Genomic DNA, 19,918 nt, shown 5'->3' with positions numbered 1-19,918 from the left:
CTCGCTTTCACGCCGAGGGAGCTGGCGTTTGTCCACAGACAGCTTTCCAGGTCATGTGGCCAGCATGACTAAACCGCTTCTGGCACAACAGAACACCGTGACAGAAACCAGAGCGCACAGAAGCACCATTTACCTTCCCACCGCAGTGGTACCTATTTATCTACTTGCACTGGCATGCTTTCGAACTGCTAGGTTGGCAGGAGCTGGGACAAAGCAACGGGAGCTCGCCCCGTCGTGGGGATTCGAACCGCCGATCTTCTGATCGGCAAGCCCAAGAGGCTCAGAGGTTTAGACCACAACGCCACCCGCATACTTCCAAGTACTTCCCTTAGCAGAAGGATTCCCACTGGCATGATGGAGAATGGAACTTCCTCTCTCTCTCTCCTTCCTCTCTGCACACCATCTCCAAATCTGCTCTAGAGGGGTAGGGTGTAACCCCAAAACAGATTTAAGGGGTGCAGGGGAAGGGGAAGGGGAAGGGAAGTCTTGTTGCAGAGACAAAAGTTCTTGCACCAGCCAAACTCCTTTTCTTGGCTACTGCCCTCAGCTGCTGGGGAGCACTAGCAGAGCTCTCGTGTTCTGCTCCTAGACTTTGTATAAATGTCTGGTTGGCCACTATAGAAAACAGAACCCTGAGCTAAATGGGCTTTTGGTCTGATGCAAGAGGCCTCTTCTCACATTTTTTTATTTAACATGCCTTTGGCCTAGCTTGTTTTAGTTGTCTTCTTCAGGATTTTGTTTTTGTTTTTCTTACTGCCTTCTAGAATTTTTGCTTGAATTGCATTTTTTTTCCTTTTCTTCTCAAGAGTTGCCTTCCTTCATATAAGCTTGATTGGCAATTTCACTCACCATTGGAGGCCCTGTGAAAGATTTCTCTGCTGCCAGAACCATGGCGGGAGAAGCACCCAAGGTTTGGAATAGCTTTACTTTTGCAAAAGCAGCAAAGAATAATTTACTTAAGGGAGTCTTTGACCGATACTCCCTCTTAATATGATTGTTTCTACCAATGCCTTTTTTAAAAAAACTATCATTTAGTCTTGGTGAGGGAAGAGCAACGAGAGCTTACCCCGTCAGGGGGGATTTGAACCGCCGACCTTCCGATCAACAAGCCCGAGAGGCTCAGTGGTTTAGACCACAGTGCCACCTGCATCCCCTCACTAGCCAGGATGAATCTGCTCTGCATCCACAGTCAGAGAGAGGCAGGGATACTTCTGAATGCCAGTTGTTGGGAGTCACAAGATGCGAGAGGGCTCTTGTGCTTGAATCCTGCAGGCATCTGGTTGGCCACTGTGATGAAGAATGCCAGATTAGATGGGTCACTAGCCTGACCCAACAAGCTCCTCTTATATTCTTGACTAACTTGAAGACTGCTGGAATCAACCACAAGTATAGTTCAGGGCATGGGCAGCTGCTTTTACATTGATGAACAAGAGGGGAAAGAGGGCACTGATTTCCATTAAACCTGCACATGCTAATATAGATGCAAATTTAAAGGTAAAGGGACCCCTGACCGTTAGTTCCAGTTGCAGATGACTCTGGGGTTGCGGCGCTCATCTCGCTTTATTGGCCGAGGGAGCCGGGGTACAGCTTCCGGGTCATGTGGCCAGCATGACTAAGCCGCTTCTGGCGAACCAGAGCAGCACACGGAAATGCCGTTTACCTTCCCGCCAGAATGGTACGTATTTATCTACTTGCACTTTGATGTGCTTTCGAACTGCTAGGTTGGCAGGCTCTGGGACCGAACAACGGGAACTCACCCCGTCGCGGGGATTCGAACTGCCGACCTTCTGATCGGCAAGCCCTAGGCTCTGTGGTTTAGACCACAGTGCCACCCGCATCCCTTTTAGATGCAAATTTAGAGAGGAATAATCTGAATCGAAAAGCAGGGGAGGCTGGGATTAGGTGATCCATGTTTCTGCTCAGTCTGGTGTCCAGCTGCTGATTGTGGATGGGCAATTTAAAGGGCCCGTCCTCCTTGTGATGTGTTATCTTTAAACCAGATGAGGACCTGATGACAATTCAAATAGAGGACTTCCATCTAACAGCCCTTCAGATAAAGGTAAAGGACTATCCTCTGTAAGGTAGGGCACAGGGCCACCCCAACTGGGGGCTAGCATTCGAAAGCAACACAAGCACAACTTGCTCTCTTGTAGATTAGTGTGCAACCCCCCCCCCCCGAAAAACAGTGTCTGGTATAGAATGGATGGAGTCGGGTGTGTTTCCCCCGCAGAGATTCGTTCACAAATGCAAGTTACTGCTTTGACCCTGCAAGCATCAAGAAATGAATATCCACGTAGAAATTAGAAGGAAGTTACGTACTTACAAAAAAAACAAAACCCCAAAAGGATGCAAAATGCCTTGGCTAGTCCCAAAGTGTTCTGCTTGTGTATATCCATTGGAAGCTTATTCTATTCATTTTGTAAAACGGCGCTGCAGTGAGATGACCTGATTACTGAACAATGGCATACAAAAACATGTGGGGGTGGAACTATTCAGTGTTGCAAACACACGACTGAAAACTGAATCATGTGGGTCACACAGTGTAGCAATTGGACCTCAAAAGATCGAAGTGTAATTTCTGTTAGGAAATGTCTGCAACTGCTTCCCAAGAAAGGCAGTATAACCCCTGCGGTTGGAGTAATTAAACTGAGATTTAGATAGTCTCTTGCAGGTGATGTGATATCCTCTCAAGATTAAGTGAAGCCAGGTAAACACAAGAGCCTCTTCCAGCCCCATGCCATCAGCCTGAACTTATTTTCCTTTCAACACCTGTGTGAACGAGATAAAATGTAGCTGACTCAAGCACAGCAGGCAAAGTTTACTTTGCATCAGCTCCTTCAGTTCTGGGCCCAACTTAAAGTGGTGATGGTTCAAAGCTCTAAACCAGGAACAGAGAACCTGTGGCTCTCCAGATGTGGCTGGACTCTTAACTTCTATTAGCCCCAGTCAGCATTACCAGTGGTTGGTGATGAAAGTGAGTTGTAGTCCAACAACATCAGGACAACCACAGGTCCCCCAACCCTGCCTTAAAATACTTGAAAGACTATTTGTATAAACCTGCCCAAGTCTTAGGCTTAGCCTCTGAGGCCCTGTTTCTTGGTTTGACACCATGAAGCATTATAATGGCTGCCACAGAAGACAGGGCCTTTTTCGTGATTGCCCCATGCCCATGGAACTCCCTGCTTAAGAATTTTTTAAAAAACCAAACTGCTTTAAATTCATTTTTATGTTGGTATTTTTCTGTCCCCAATTTTTTCTGTTTGCTTTTACATTTGTATTATTTGAGCCTACTGACAATTGTTTTTTATAATATTGCTTTGAGGATTGTTAGGTTTGTTGCTGTGCTTTTTATTGTTATGTTTTTATTACTTAGATTGTTTTTAACATGCTGGGAGCTACCGTGAGAGGGGCAGCCTCAAAAGACCATCTATAATATGGAAAATAAATTACGAAAAAGTGAAAATGCAAGCCCTGGGTACTCCATATAAACTAGCAATGAGAGACTTTGACAAAGTACTTCTGAAACCAGCAAGAAGCTGATACAACGCGGACCAATCTGCAAAATGATAAGTTTGAAGTGTAAATGGATAGAGTAACAGCAGCATACTGCTCAGTTTTAAGGCTCAGTTTTAAGAATAATTTAGGATTGTAGATCTAAATGCTTCCAAAATTAACTCTGTCACAACTCTGGGCTGGTTCCACTGTTACGTTTTGCATATACTTTAGAAAAATTCCTGTGGATAAATATATCTGGGAAAATGTTGTAGAAGAATGGAAATCCCATTTGGATTGCAAATGGAAAACCCTCATGCAGAAGTTTTCCAGATTTTAGTATCTTGATAGCAGATCTTTCCTACAAAAGCCAGTCAAACATTTTGGGGAACCTGGGATTTGCTAGACTACAACTCCCATCCTTCACAGCCAGTGGTCAGGGATGATGGGAGTTATAGTCCAGCAACATCTGGGGGGCCACAGGTTTCCTATCTCTCCACAAATCATTTATATTTATAGCCCAGGGAGCTCAAGGCAGCATACAGGGTGTTCCTTCTCTCAACAACCTTGTGAGGCAGGTGAGCCTTAGTGCCTGTAACTCATCCACTTTAGCAGCCCACTTTACAGAACAAATAAATGTGCCAAGTGCACTGCAACCTTGATTTCAACACTGTGGCACCAGTTCTCCAAAATTCTCTTTCTAGAAAGAAATGCAAGCCCCAACATTATGTTTTTGCTGTTGGTTGAAAACGCTTCTTTCCCCTCAAGCCGCCCCAAGTTAATAGTCCATTTTATTCCTGCAGTTTTTAATTCCTGCCAGTTTCATGTTCTTAACATAATGTTCTTAACATTATCTTCTAACGAACAAAATACAATAAGAACAGATAGGTAAACCATATCGTCAGCATCTGCCCTGCACTGCCACTCTGTAAGGGGTAAACAGCAGCACCCAGAATTCTTTTGAGGGAAAAGAGAGGCTTCAAAGGGCCTTGTGTGTCTGCAGATGAACCCAGCCAGGCCCCATCTCGCACGCTATTGTCTGCACCGCCTGTCCTTTCCAACGCTACCTGGAGATGCTGGCGCTGAACCCTGAAGCCTTTTTGCCTGCAGGGCACGTGCTGCGCGCCGCTGAGCTGCAGCCAGCCAGAAGCCTCTCTGCGGCATTTCTCTACACACAGCAGGGCTTTGTTTCTCTGAGTCAGCGTGTTCTTTTTCCCACCAGTTTGAGATAAACTACCACCACCGCCACACACACACAAAGGAAAAAGAAAAGAAAGAAAGCAAAAACCAAACCCTTGAATCAGGAGGAGGATGCAGCAAATACTCTTCCCCCCTCTCCAGGCCGGCTCAATTCCAAGCCTAAACCCAGATCCCCAAACCCATTGGGGGGGGGGGGTTGTCACCCCAGCTGCAAAATAAAGCCCCCTCTCTCTCCACCCTCCGTCGCTGAGCCAATCGAGGGAGGCGAGAGAGGATCAGGGAAAGCGCCCTCGCCGGAGCAGACAGGGGACCTCTCCAAGCCCAGCCTAGGCGCGTCTCCAAGCCCAGCCTAGGCGCGTCGCGTCGCCGGCCCCGAGGGCGCCCCAAGCAGCAGCCGGCCCGGCCCGGCGAGGCGAGGCCCGGATCGCCCTTTCTTACCAGCTGTCCCTGGAGAAGGAGCGCAGGAAGCGGATCCCGGGCGCGGGGATGGCTCTCATGGCGAGCGGTCTAGGCGAGGGCGCACAGCGCGGCGACGGACGCGAAGCAGGACCCGGACGAGGAGCGCGCAATCGTCTCTCTCCGGGCGAGATGGATCGGGCCGGCGGCGGAGATGGTGGCGGAAGCTGGCGCTGCTCCGGGCCCGGCGCCCGCTGGCATTTAAATGCCCCGCTGGAGCCCGGGCATCGGGCACATGATGCCCGTGATTCAGGCAGCCTCCCCGCCCCGGCGCGGGCAGGGCTAAGCGGGAGAAGGAAGAGGCCGCCCCGGCAGCCCCTCCCCTGGCTCCGGCCGGCCCGGAATCACATGCTGCGCGCCCGAGCGCAGAGCCAAGGCGGGGAGGCGGCAACTGCGCCACCGGGAATGGCTGTCAGGTTTTCACGCTGCTCGGATGCTTTTGAGCACCACCAGCCGCCTTGCCTCGGAAAAGCGAGAGCTTTTTTTGGTGTTGTCCTCAGCGTCAGAAATCGACGCTGGCAACTTTTATTCCTTGCTTCATTTGCTAAGCAATCTAATTTTGCCTGCAGCGCAACACGCTTGTTCTCGTTTTGTTTGCTTAGGAATTTGTTCATAGGATCATAGAATTGGAGAGTTGGAAGGAAGTCGAACCCCCTTCAATGCAGGCAACGCAGCTAAAGAATCCCTGACAGATGGTAGTGCCAGACCTTGTTGTTGTTTAGTCGTGCCCGACTCTTTGTGACCCCATGGACCAGAGCACGCCAGGCACTCCTGTCTTCCACTGCCTCCCGCAGTTTGGTCAAACTCATGTTCGTAGCTTCAAGAACACTGTCCAACCATCTCGTCCTCTGTCGTCCCCTTCTCCTTGTGCCCTCCATCTTTCCCAGCATCAGGGTCTTTCCCAGGGAGTCTTCTCTTCTCATGAGGTGGCCAAAGTATTGGAGCCTCAGCTTCACAATCTGTCCTTCCAGTCAGCACTCAGGGCTGATTTCCTTCAGAATGGATAGGTTTGATCTTCTTGCAGTCCATGGGACACTCAAGAGTCTCCTCCAACACCATAATTCAAAAGCTTAGCATCTCGAATTTCAGTGGTGCTCTGGGCAATGCAAATGTCTGGTGCCTCCTCACCTCCTTCTCACATTCCATTGGACTTCATAGTTGCGGTGCTTGCTGCAGCACCCCAGAAGATCTCCACCCAGGGTGACCGAATTGGTTATGCACCCCTAGATCCACTTTTGCAGATGGCCACCCAACCTCCAATGAAGGAGAACCCACCACTTTCCGAAGAAGCCCATTCCACTGGGGAACAGCTCTTTCTGAGCCTCTCTGGGGAGAGCATTCCACAGATGGGAAGCCACCAAGGCTTGTTCTCATGTTGTCAAACTTGGAACCTCTCAAGGAATGGAGAGCCTCGGATGCCAAGCACAGGGTCTGGGTGATTTGAGGTACCAAGCAGTGTAATGCTACTGTTTGATGCATTGTTTTTCAAACCATCTCCACACCCATTGGAGGGTTGCCATTTTTGAAGAGCAGAAAAGAGGACACATTTGCTGACTTTTACTTTTAATAAACACACAAGACGTAACCGGCTGTACTTTTGGGAAAATAATATATACTATTCATTGTATTGAATCAGTTTATGCATAAGGTCCATATATGTGAAACTACTATGCTATAAGATCCACTGTCCTGTGATATCATATATGAGTCTGTACTACTGATGAAGCCTAGGACGGCGAAACAAGGCTAATATTCCGGAAATCCTTGTCTTAGACTCTGTGAAAGGATTCTGTGGAACTGCAACAACCTTTTGTGTGGATTGCTAGACTCTATGAACAGACAGGTGGAATAGACACTTTCACATATATGGACTTTATGCATAAACTGATTAGAGAATGAACTGATCCACTGGGTCTTCTATTTTCTTCGTTGAACTTTATGAACTACCTCTGTTGAAATCTACAATTCAGTACAATGAATAGTATATATAATTTTTTCAAACGCACAGCCGGTTACGTCTTGTGTGTTTATTGAATATGTTTCACGTAACCAGAGGTTTGTTGTTGTTTTGCAACTTTTAACCATGGATCGCTATGACGACTCTCGTTTTCCATACCCACGAGAAAGAGGGCACATGGTAACCCATCTCTAGCCAATAGGTGAAGAGCTTTGCACAAGCTAAAAGCATCCTTGCCTGTCGGCACCCCCTGGTGTGCACACAAATAGAAACGATTCTGACATGTTTATTTTATTTTAATTAATTACCGTATTTTTTGCTCTATAAGACTCACTTTTTCCCTCCTAAAAAGTAAGGGGAAATGTGTGTGCGTCTTATGGAGCGAATGCAGGCTGCGCAGCTATCACAGAAGCCAGAACAGCAAGAGGGATTGCTGCTTTCACTGTGCAGCAATCCCTCTTGCTGTTCTGGCTTCTGAGATTCAGAATTTTTTTTTTTCTTGTTTTCCTTCTCCAAAAACTAGGTGCGTCTTGTGGTCTGGTGCATCTTATAGAGTGAAAAATACGGTAATTTATTAAATTTGTAAAATCTCAGGGCAGTTCACAACATATGATTACAATATTAAAAACCACCAAATATATAATAAAAAATACAAACAAAAAACCAAACCAATACCCCCCCCTCCACAACACATTTAAGAGAACATTGGATGTCAGTCGGCCAAGGTAAAGGTAAAGGTAAAGGTACCCCTGCCCGTAGGGGCCAGTCTTGACAGACTCTGGGGTTGTGCGCCCATCTCACTTAAGAGGCCAGGGGCCAGCGCTGTCCGGAGACACTTCCGGGTCACGTGGCCAGCGTGACATCGCTGCTCTGGCGAGCCAGAGTCGCACACGGAAACGCCGTTTACCTTCCCGCTGGTAAGCGGTCCCTATTTATCTACTTGCACCCGGAGGTGCTTTCGAACTGCTAGGTTGGCAGGCGCTGGGACCGAGCAGCGGGAGCGCACCCCGCCGCAGGGATTCGAACCGCCGACCTTTCGATCGGCAAGTCCTAGGCGCTGAGGCTTTAACCCACAGCGCCACCTGCGTCCCTGTCAGTCGGCCAAAGGCCTGGTTAAATAGGAATGTTTTTGCCTGGCGCCTCAATGAAGGCGCCAGATGAACTTCCCAGGGGAGAGCATTCCACAAACGGAGCCACCACAGAAAAGGCCCGTTCTCGTGTTGCCACCCTCTGGACCTCTTGTGGAGGAGGCACACAAAGATGATGATCTCAGGGTCCGGGTAGGTACCTATGGAGAGAGGCAGTCCTTGAAGACATGTTTATGAAAACAGCTAGGGAAAAGCTGTGAAACACATGGGGGGGGGGGCAACTTTACTGTGTTCTAGTGTGAGCACATCCTTATTGTTTCACCCAGAAACACAAACAGAAGGCTAGCAGGTAAAATTTCCCACAAGTACAGAGCAACTACCTCCAGGTCTCCCCATGGCTACCCCCAAAGGCCTGGTGCCAATGCTGATGTCTTTTCCACACCAGACCAAGACTTTTCTCTGCATCTGAATGCTACTCCTCTTCTTTTCTCTCTCCTGTTGTGGCTGCTTTTGGTTCAGTCTGGTATTTTATATAGCAATCACTTCTTTCATGCGAACTTGGGTTGAGGTTTGAGGTTTACATTTGAGGTTTAAATGTGTGATTGTTTTTAGTTAACTGTTGATGTGTGGGGTTAATACTGACTTGTCCGTTAAATAAGTCGCCTTGAGACCTTCAGGTATAAGATAATAATAGTAATAATAATAATAATAATAATAATAATAATAATTTATACCCCGCCCTTCCTGGTTCAGAAAACCGGGCTTAGCACTTAATTGATGCAACAAAAAACAGCATAAAATACAGTATAAAACATGAATAACAATAAATTCAGAATTCAAAAATCAATTTAGGGGGGAAAACCATCCAATATACATTAGATAATGAAGCAGCAGCAGTAGCAGCAACAACAACAGAATTGCATTCCATTCCCATTTAACTCTAATCTCCTCCTCTTTGCCTCTTTACACTATTCACTTGACAAATGAGGATCATACTCCCTGCAAGATGAACTGAGCATTAGTCTATAAAAACCTATGTCGTAATGCATTTTAAGGTAACACAAGACTCTTTCTTGTTTTTGCTGCAAATGACTAAATACCGTACAGCCAGCCCTCTGGGATATATGTATTTTGTATTCCTAAGAACATAGGAAACAGCCTTATTCCAAGTCAGACCCACTGGCCAGTTTAGTTTCCCATCTCTACCTGGATATGCCAGGAATTTGGCATCTGATGCCAAAATCCAGCATCGCCTGAGCTCTGCTCTGCGAGTTCAGCTTTCTCCCAATTGAAGTGCAGAGTGTTTGAGGTCTGGGACATTTGCAGGGAAACCAAAATGCTTGTTTACAAAGTTATTGTACTACCAACCTTACTGTATGCTTGTGAAACACAGACCACTTATAAACACAATCTCCAACTTCTCAAAAGATTCCATCAACAGTGTCTCTGAAAAATTTTACACATCACTTGGGAAGACAGGCGAACTAATGCCAGTGTACTGGAAGAAGCAACAATCACCAGTGTCGAAGCAATGATTCTTCAACATCATTGGACTGGTCATGTTGTGCGGATGCCTGATTATCATCCAAAGCAACTACTCTAGTCTGAACTTAAAAATGGCAAGCGTAATGCTGGTGGTCAACAAAAGAGGTTTAAAGACTCCCAAGGCAAATCTTAAAAAATGTAGTATAAACACAGACAACTGGGAAACACTGGCCTGCGAGTGCTCCAATTGGAGAACAGCCTCTACCAAAGGTGTCATGGGCTTTGAAGATGCTTGAAGTCAGGATGAAAGGGAGAAATGTGCTAAGAGGAAAGCATGCTTGGTAAACCCTCACCGTGATCAAGTCCTGTCTGGAAACCTATGTCCCCACTGTGGAAGGACGTGTGGATTCAGAATTAGCCTCAGCTCACTGTTAAAATTGTGTTCATGGAGGACAATCTTACTAGGCTATGAGATTGCCAAATAAGAAGATAATGCATTGTGCATATGCCTAGTGAGAACTTATTTTACTGATTTATTATTATAATAAGCAATACGTAACACTCAAGCAAATAATCCCTGATTCACAATGCCGTCATATCAGAATATTGCAATTATTTGCTGGCCTTACCTCCCCCACCCCCATAATGATAGACATGAATTTAAGAATTCTTCGTTCTAGATTCAGAGATCCATAATTGTTCATCCAACTTTATATCCCTGAAAATGAATGTCACTGGAGCTACTGTAATCTATGTGCAGCTTTGGGAGATAGCCATGCTGCCGCCACCCATCTTGAACCCTTTTTTTTGGAAAGAATTGCTTTGGTATTCTATTTCTTTTCCAGTATTTATATCCTTAATTCACATGCTTCTTCCGGTGTCCTGACATCTCCTCTGTTATACCAATAGACACTCCATTTGAATCTTGATAACATTATCCAAAGTTAATACGGGTGCTCTCCATTCTGTTCTTGATAAGCTATCTGCAAATATTTGTCCTATTCTGTAGGAAGGTGGGACTAAAGGACAGTATTTGACACTTGCTCCATGGTCACCTTGGAGGACCTGCAGCTGGAGCTGAAAGAAGTCTATGCTGCTGCACAGAGATCACCTAACACCATATCTGTGTTTTGAATGGTGGTATCCCATTTTGATCATCAGTATGGATAGTGAAGTCAATGGAAGAGATTTGGTATGTCTTAGGGTGACCATGCACCTGACTTTATAGATAGCATTGTTTGAAGAGTGTTGGAGAATGGTCCCGCTTGGACTACTGCAATGCACTCTATGTGGGGCTACCTTTGAATGTGACCTGGAAACTACAACTAATCCAGAATGCAGAAGCTAGACTCGGCCACCGATACCATATAACACTGGTCCTGGAAGACCTACATTGGCTCCCAGTATGTTTCTGAGCACAAGTGTTGGTGCTGACCTTTAAAGCCCTAAATGGCCATGGCCAAGTATACCTGAAGGAGCGTCTCCACCCTCATCATTCAGCCCGGACATTGAGGTTCAGCTCCAAGGGAACCAGGGAACCAGGGAGAGGACCTTTTTGGTCGTGGCGCCCACCCTCTGGAACACCTTCCCATCAGAGGTCAAGGAAATAAAGAACTGTCTGACTTTTAGAAGACATCTGGAGGCAGCCCTGTTTAGGGAAGTTTTTAATGTTTGATGTTTTGTTGTGTTTTTAAATATTCTCTTGGGAGCTGCCCAGAGTGGCTGGGGAAACCCAGCCAGATGGGTGGGGTATAAATAATAAATTGTTGTTGTTGTTGAACGGCTGCCTCCGGAACGAATTAAGTACTTAACCTGAGGTACCACTGTACAGAACCATTGAAAGGATCAGCAGAGGCCCTGAAGTTGCTCACTGGCAGATAGCAGACAGGGAAGGCACAGAGACAACCTGCTCATGGTCTTCACCCCTATGTTGATATGAATGCCAGTTTAAATTATAGCATTTCTCACTTTGCCACCATACATGTATTAGCATGTGCAGATTGTATGCAAAATGGTGTTTTTCTTTTTCCTTGGCACATCCCTGCTCTATCAGATGCTGAAATCAGCTTTGCCTTGGCTGGTCTCAGGTGTATGGAAGTACAGAGATTTCCCACCTTTGCACTGTGGGAAAGAAAACTGGTTGAGACTGGGAATGCTATGCAAGGTAACGCAGCACAGCAGAGTTAGGAACTCATGTACTGTGGCTGTGAATGGTCACTAGTTTACCTTAAACACAGCTGATCCTTACACACACGTCATGCTTTGCAGAAGTCTGTCCCAGGCTGGGAGGTGTCCTGTGTTTGTGGGCTGTCTAGACCAAGTCTGGTTTAAGAACAAGGAACCACAAAAATGGAAAGCAAAAACCTTGCAAGTGGTTCATCAGTTGTTAGCAGTACCTGCTCAGCAGACTGAGCAAGAAACCTCTCACATGCTGTCTTCCCTGCTATGGAGAGATGTATTGAATTTATATTTGAATTATGGTAATTATTTATAAATTTGCACACATATGCTGATTTTATGGAACTTTTAATGGAAATTGGAGGTACACTTTTCTCTTTGCAGATCCTGTTTTGGGCCGTGCATATACTAGCAAAGCTAATGTATGAGAATGCATTCAGTTGGGGGAAATTGCTTGCAACCATACATATATTTGTCAAAATTGCATTACAAATGTGTTTCTTAGGAGAGAATCCATGTTGGTAGATTTCTTCAAAGCAACAACAACCTGGAAACTCCTGCAGAAATGTGAAGCTCTCAATTTAAGAAAATGAGAAACTAAGAGGACCAAAACGAACAGATTCACCCATTCCTATGATTATGTCTGTGTCCTCTTTGGAGGTAGATACTATAACATACAAACACTTCCTGTGGATTTAAAATACCCATACATTTTGATGTGTGCATGTCTGTTGCAGTTTTAGCCATCTTTAAATTGCTTGTCAGAGGTTGATACAATAATACTTATAAAACCATGAGAAAGCAAAGGCATATACAGTGGTACCTCGGGTTAAGAACTTAATTTGTTCTGGAGGTCCATTCTAAACCTGAAACTGTTCTTAACCTGAGGTACCACTTTAGCTAATGGGGCCTCCCGCTGCCGCCGTGTCACTGCTGCACAATTACCCGAGGTACTATTTCTGGGTTAGAGGAGTCTGTAACCAGAAGCGTCTGTAACCTGAAGCATCTGTAACCCGAGGTACCACTGTACGGTAATCTGCGAGCAGTTCTGCAGTGGAAGCAATGAGCTGGAGAGGTGGCAGACTGTCCCTCAATGGAAGTGTTATGTACTGAGGTTCTCACCCTGGGCCAGTAGAGGGATACTGTAGATAGTTTTCACTCAGGTCCACATATGCAAATAAGGAATTGAAAGTGACGTACAGTGATTGGATAGTTACAGAAAGTTGTTACAGTTACGTTGTAGTTGAGCTCTATATGAGCAGACTGGCTGAACCCTTCAGTTCAGTTCTGTTCTGCCCTGTGAATAAACAAGAGCTGTTTGAAGAATCGCTGTGTCGTCTGATATAATAATAATAATATAATAATAATTTATTATTTATACCCCGCCCATCTGGCTGAGTTTCCCCAGCCACTCTGGGCGGCTCCCAATCAGTGTTAAAAACAATACAGCATTACATATTAAAAACTTCCCTGAACAGGGCTGCCTTAAGATGTCTTCTGAATGTCAGATAATTCTTTATCTCTTTGACATCTGATGGGAGGGCGTTCCACAGGTCGGGCGCCACTACCGAGAAGGCCCTCTGCCTGGTTCCCTGTAGCCTCACTTCTCGCAATGAGGGAACCGCCAGAAGGCCCTCGGCGCTGGATCTCAGTGTCCGGGCTGAACGATGGGGGTGGAGATGCTCCTTCAGGTATACAGGACCGAGGCCGTTTAGGGCTTTAAAGGTCAGCACCAACACTTTGAATCGTGCTCGGAAACGTACTGGGAGCCAGTGCAGATCTCTTAGAACCGGTGTTATGTGGTCCCGGCGGCCACTCCCAGTCACCAGTCTAGCTGCCGCATTCTGGATTAATTGCAGTTTCCGGGTCACCTTCAAAGGTAGCCCCACGTAGAGCGCGTTGCAGTAGTCCAAGCGTGAGATAACCAGAGCATGCACCACTCTGGCGAGACAGTCCGCGGGAAGGTAGGGTCTTAGCCTGCGTACCAGGTGGAGCTGGTAGACAGCTGCCCTGGACACAGAGTTAACCTGCGCCTCCATGGACAGCTGTGAGTCCAAAATGACTCCCAGGCTGCGCACCTGGTCCTTCAGGGGCACAGTTACCCCATTCAGGACCAGGGAATCCTCCACACCTGCCCGCCTCCTGTCCCCCAAAAACAGTACTTCTGTCTTGTCAGGATTCAACCTCAATCTGTTAGCCGCCATCCAACCTCCAACCGCCTCCAGGCACTCACACAGGACCTTCACCGCCTTCACTGGTTCTGATTTAAAGGAGAGGTAGAGCTGGGTGTCATCTGCATACTGATGAACACCCAGTCCAAACCCCCTGATGATCTCTCCCAGCGGCTTCATATAGATGTTAAAAAGCATGGGGGAGAGGACGGAACCCTGAGGTACCCCACAAGTGAGGGCCCAAGGGTCTGAACACTCATCCCCCACCACCACTTTCTGAACACGGCCCAGGAGGAAGGAGCGGAACCACTGTATAACAGTGCCCCCAGCTCCCAGCCCCTCTAGACGGTCCAGAAGGATGTTATGGTCGATGGTGTCAAAGGCCGCTGAGAGATCCAGCAGAACTAGGAAACAGCTCTCACCTTTGTCCCTAGCCCGCCGGAGATCATCAACCAGCGCGACCAAGGCAGTTTCAGTCCCATGGTGAGGCCTGAATCCCGATTGGAAGGGATCCAAATGGTCCGTTTCCTCCAGGCGTGCTTGGAGTTGTTCAGCAACCACCCGCTCAATCACCTTGCCCAAGAATGGAAGATTTGAGACTGGGCGATAGTTGGCCAAATTGGCCGGGTCTAAAGATGTTTTTTTAAGAAGCGGTTTAATGACCGCCTCTTTCAGCGGGTCTGGGAAGGCTCCCTCACAGAGGGAAGCATTCACCACCCCGCAAAGCCCATCGCCCAGCCCTTCCCGGCTCGCTTTTATCAGCCAGGATGGGCAAGGATCAAGAAGACAGGTGGTCGGTTTCACTCGTCCAAGCAGCCTGTCCACATCCTCGGAGGTAACAGATTGGAATTGATCCCATATAACAGGACCAGACAGAACTCTAGCACTCTCCCGCCCTGGCCCTGCTCCCACTGTGGAGTCTACTTCCTTCTGAATCTGAGCGATTTTATCTGCAAAAAACTTTGCAAAAGCATTGCAGGAGATCTTGGGGTCCCTACCAGGCCCCGGTGGTACAGGTGGTTCCGATAAACTGCGAACCACCTGAAAAAGTCTCCTGCTGCTGTTTTCTGCAGATGCAATGGAGGCGGCGAAGAAGGCCCTCTTCGCCGTCGCCATTGCCACTTGGTAGGCTCGACGTTGAGCTCTAACCCGTGTCCGGTCTGATATGTTCCACCCACAACTTAACAGGAAGTTTTAAAGCACACACAGGACAACAAACTGTTGGGAGTTCTCTTGTTTCAGGTTGCCTGCATCAAGCGGTGTGTCTGTGTGAGAGAGGGAGTGATTGAGACAGACAGACAGACAGACAGACAGAGACATACAAGGACCTCTCCAACTCTCTGACACCCTCCAAGCCATGGCATGTGTCAGGGGGTTGAGGAACCAACCCCCACGGCAGGTTGCCAGGAACAGATAAGACGGGAAAAGTCCTTACCAACTGCTTTTATTCAAATTTTACAGAGAGAGGCTTGGGAATGTAGCCTCTTAGAATAATAGTATTGCCCCGAGTAAATCTCCCCTCCCCTTCTTTTCCACTTCCTCATTTGTCATCCCTTTTACAGCTGGCACTGAGGGCCCTTTGCTTCTGAGCCTTTTGCTCTCCTACTTTTGAGGCTCGCCGGGTTCTGGGACATGGTGGGTCTGGAATGCTTCTAGAAGAGTTTGGATTTGATATCCCACTTTATCACTACCCAAAGGAGTCTCAAAGCGGCTAACATTCTCCTTTCCTTTCCTCCCCCACAACAAACACTCTGTGGGGTGAGTGGGGCTGAGAGACTTCAAAGAAGTGTGACTGGCCCAAGGTCACCCAGCAGCTGCATGTGGAGGAACGGAGAATCGAACCCGGTTCACCAGATTACGAGTCCACCACTCTTAACCACCACACCACACTGGCTCTCTAGTGCTAACGTGTCAGCCAGCTGCTCCAATTCTGCCTCCTCCTCCTCTCCCATTACTTCCCAACTTTCCCCCTCATCTTCCCCTGAGCTGTGATCTCCCTCAACCCCCTGTTGTAATTCTGAACTGTCTTCTTCTCTAGAAGGGTCAGGCTGGGAAGGTGGTCTCCACCATTCCTCCTCTGCCCTGTCCTTGACGTCCCCGCTCCATGTATGTAAAGGAGATACTGAACTGGCACACTAGCTAATGCAAGTCCTCCTCTTTCATCATAGGCTGGCTTCACAACATGCATTTGAGGGCGACTCGAGTGCCTTTGGGATAGGAACTGGCTCATGTCCAGCAGAACAGGTAGCTGCCTTTTATCAGCACTGCCTCAAGTACTGCCATAACACAGTAAGATGATGATTATTTTTTAAAGTGCTGGTATTGCTCAATTAAATGGGCTGGGTTGGAAGAAAACTTCTCACACAGAGTTAAAGTTATGTAACTGCCATTAAAAGCTGTTTAGTAGAACCACAGGATGTATTTTTGACTCAAGCTTATCTGCTGATTCTGGTATCACTCCAAACTACAGGTGGAACAAAAAAATTGCGGGAGAAGAGAAATTGTGCATGTCTTCACACAAAAACAAGAACAGGTCATGGCGCACAGGTGTGGTAGCATTGCATTCGCTTGTGTGTACTGTGTCCCAACCAACCCATGGGCGTGGGCCTGGGGCAGACCCTGTCTTCTGTTATTGTTAAAACAGAAAAAGACAATTAGAAAATATAGGTAGCTGTATAAAAATCTGGCAAGTTATCTCTCGCTTGGACTATTGCAGTGAGCTTGACATGGGGCCAACTTTGAAGGTGACCCAGAAACTACAACTAATCCGGAATGCAGCAGCTAGACTGGTGACTGGGAGTGGCCACTAAGACCACATAACTTGAAAGACCTACATTGGCTCCCAGTATGTTTCTGAGCACAATTCAAAGTGTTGGTGCTGACCTTTAAAGCCCTAAACGGCCTCAGCCCAGTATACCTGAAGGAGCGTCTCTACCCCCATCATTCAGCCCAGACACTGAGGGCCTTCTGGCAGCTCGCTCGCTGCGAGAAGCCAAATTACAGGGAACCAGGCAGAGGGCCTTCTCGGTAGTGGTGCCCGTCCCGTGGAATGCCCTCCCACCAGATGTCAATGGAAAAAACAACTATCAGACTTTTAGGAGACATCTGAAGGCAGCCCTGTTTAGGAAAGCTTTTAATATCTGAAGGACTATTGTATTTTAATATTTTGTTAGAAGCTGCCCAGAGTGGCTGGGGAAACCCAGCCAGATGGGTGGGGGTATAAATAACAAATTATTATTATTATTATTATTATTATTATTATTATTATTATTATCATCATCATTAGCATTATTACCTAGCAAACGAATTTACAGGTAGAGTCCCTTGGGAGCGTGGAAGGAGGCTAGGACATTGTCTCTGTCCTTTTATTTATGTGCCATGTTTTCCACAAGAAAATCTGCGCTCAGAGCTGTTCACACAAAAATCAAAGGCCAAATACAGTTCATACGATAACAATGCAAAATAAGATATATAACATCACTGTGGCAGAACACTAAAATCAATAAATAACAATTAAGAGTTCATTAAATGTACATAAACATTTAAGTCAGCATATAGATTACCAAGATGTCATTTGAGAGCATCTAAGGACATGGTGCTCTCCTACCTCTAACCAGAGGTATTTTTTTCTAGAGAAAGAGGTGATGGAACTCACCACGAGCAACTCCCTCGTTCTCTTAGAATGGCAACGGAGCCCACCTTAGATGTGTCGGAACTGAGTTCCAGAGAGTTCCGGCTGAAAAAAAAGCCCTGCCTCTAACTGTGGTATCTTCTGGTGAGATGGGAGAGCCAGGAACTTGAAGACAAGGTGAGAACCAAACGTGGACTGAAACAAGTTGAGAGCTGGAGGAAAAGCCAGCATCAGGATGGGTATTTGCTGGGCATCTGATGAGGTCACCACCTGAAATATACTCAGAGTCAAGAGTGGATTTCATGCTCTTTATTCAGCTCATAGTGGTGAGGAGGAAAAGAATGTCCCCTCAAAGTATCTGCTTTATATACATTATTTACACAATGGGCTGAATGTGATTGGCTAATTCCGGAATTCTCCTGTAGGCCAATCAGGTTGTGGATTCACTTCCATCTGGAGCTGTATTGGGTGGCTCCTGCAGACCAATCATACTGCTGCATTGTTCTAGGACCAATCAGACTGCTGCATTCTGAATCCTATTGTTCTAGGACCAATCAGACTGCTGCATTTTGGATCCTATTCAACTCAGTACATAACACCACCCAAGTAGGGGGTCCACTACTAACTGCCAGAGCCCGACCCTGTTGTCACAGTCTATTTATGGCTTCCTTTTAAACCGGGGATGGCTTAAAAATGGATGAGAGATATCCGTAGAGGATAAGGCTATCGATGGCTATCATGAATGATAGCTATTTATATTTTTCCAGCAACCGAGACCGTCTTCCTCTGAATACTAGTTGCTATTACATGCATATCCTGCTTGTGGAATTTGGTTGGTCCCTGTGGGAACAGGAAACTGGACCTGATAGGCCTTTGCCTTGCAGGGCTCTTCTTTAACATGCCCCTAGTTTCCTCCCAAAAGCTTTTGATAAGATACTCATAAAAAAGAAAGAACCCTATTAAGTAACTATGGGGCAAAGAGCAGAGTTCAATTACAGAGCAAAGGGTTGTTAAGCAACAGGAACATTGCTGTATCACCTCCACCAACAAAGGCCTCTCCCAGGCATGGCCTGAAGTCTCCTCCTGTCTTCAGCTGCGCCTCACGTGCTTTTGCACTCCTGCTTTTACAAGGATGTAAAGTTAGTCCCAGCCCTTAAAGTAGTGCTTGTAAATCTAATTTAACAAAATTTAGGTGCTGGAGATGGAGGGCCAGAACCGTTTGCATGTCGAGTAACTATTTTCATCTAAATTCTCCCCGCAGGTAGATCAGAGTGATGAACCCGGTTTGTTAAGTTGAGGGTGAACATATCAAACAACACAGTGATTGTTCAGACAGCTCTTGTTTATTCACAGGCCAGAAAAGAACTGGGCTGAAGGGTTCAGCCAACCTGCTTATATAGCGTTCAACTACAAAGCAACAGTAACAACTTTCTGTAACTGTCCAATCAATGAACGTCACTTTCAATTCCTTATTTGTATATGCGGACCTGAGTGAAAACTATCTACAACATCCCCCTGCTGGCCCAGGGTGAGAACTTCAGTACATAACACGGTTCTCTCCCCAACCCCTTACAATTCTGTAAGGATGAAAGCGGTGGCAACCGGCCGAATACTTGACAGTGAACTTCTTAGCCGAGGATTTGAATCAAGGTCTACGAGTTCCTAACACAAACCACTATACACCATGCTGGCTTGCTAATAATGGCCCTCATTTCATCTAAACTAGTTTTCTGGGGTGGCCCTGAGAAAAGGACACTTTCTTAGCAGAGAGAGGACCCTCAAATTTGTTTCGGGTCCCTTCCCTGAGTTTCCAGGAAAGAGAACGAGAATCACCAGCCCTTATATTTGTGAAGATGTAGGGAAATCTGTGCAGAACATATTATGCCCGAAGGTTCGATAAGAAGGAAAAATGTTCTTACCTTCCAGAGTATTGGTTGATGCATTTAAAAGCACTGGGGAGTGGACAAACACAAAGAAAAAAATGTTTTGTTGTCTCAGTAATGGAATGGCATAAAATAACATTATAAACATGTAAGGCTGCCTTCATTTTAGTCATTCTGCATCAATTCTTCCTACCCTGGTCTACTAGTAAGAGGCTTCCTCACTACCGACCTGCCTCCTGGATAGCCTTTTTGAGAGCCTCTTGTAGAAAACACACACGGGCTGCAAAGAGATTGCATTGGCAATTAGAAACTGGGCCAATAGTGATTTATTTATTTTTTAAGTAAGTCAGTAAGTACAGTAGGGTGGGATGGATCAT

General features: G+C 46.5%; 1 protein-coding gene and 1 long non-coding RNA gene across 6 annotated transcripts in view; one reads left to right on the top strand and one right to left on the bottom strand.

Moving 5' to 3' along the window:
• The window catches only part of SLC37A2 (solute carrier family 37 member 2), a 66,914-nt gene extending 61,619 nt beyond the window's left edge, over positions 1–5,295 (bottom strand). For 2 of the 5 annotated variants that reach the window (XM_079955081.1, XM_079955083.1), the window contains exon 1: positions 5,131–5,291. In XM_079955081.1, coding sequence (XP_079811207.1) covers positions 5,131–5,189 — 59 coding nt within the window. In that variant the 5' untranslated portion in view covers positions 5,190–5,291. Of the gene's footprint in view, positions 1–5,130 lie in introns of all 5 variants that reach the window. The other 3 variants (XR_013833385.1, XM_079955084.1, XM_079955082.1) reach the window with 3 other exon arrangements.
• Positions 5,296–7,407: 2,112 nt separating this feature from the next.
• LOC307204003 overlaps positions 7,408–19,918 on the top strand; it is a 93,421-nt gene continuing 80,910 nt past the window's right edge. The window contains exon 1 of the long non-coding RNA XR_013833442.1: positions 7,408–7,671. This is a non-coding gene — a long non-coding RNA (uncharacterized lncRNA). The remainder of the gene's footprint in view (positions 7,672–19,918) is intronic.

The sequence above is a fragment of the Podarcis cretensis genome, assembly GCF_951804945.1.
Source record: "Podarcis cretensis genome assembly, chromosome: 15".
Lineage (NCBI taxonomy): Eukaryota > Metazoa > Chordata > Lepidosauria > Squamata > Lacertidae > Podarcis > Podarcis cretensis.
This window is presented reverse-complemented; position numbering and strand designations above follow the sequence as displayed.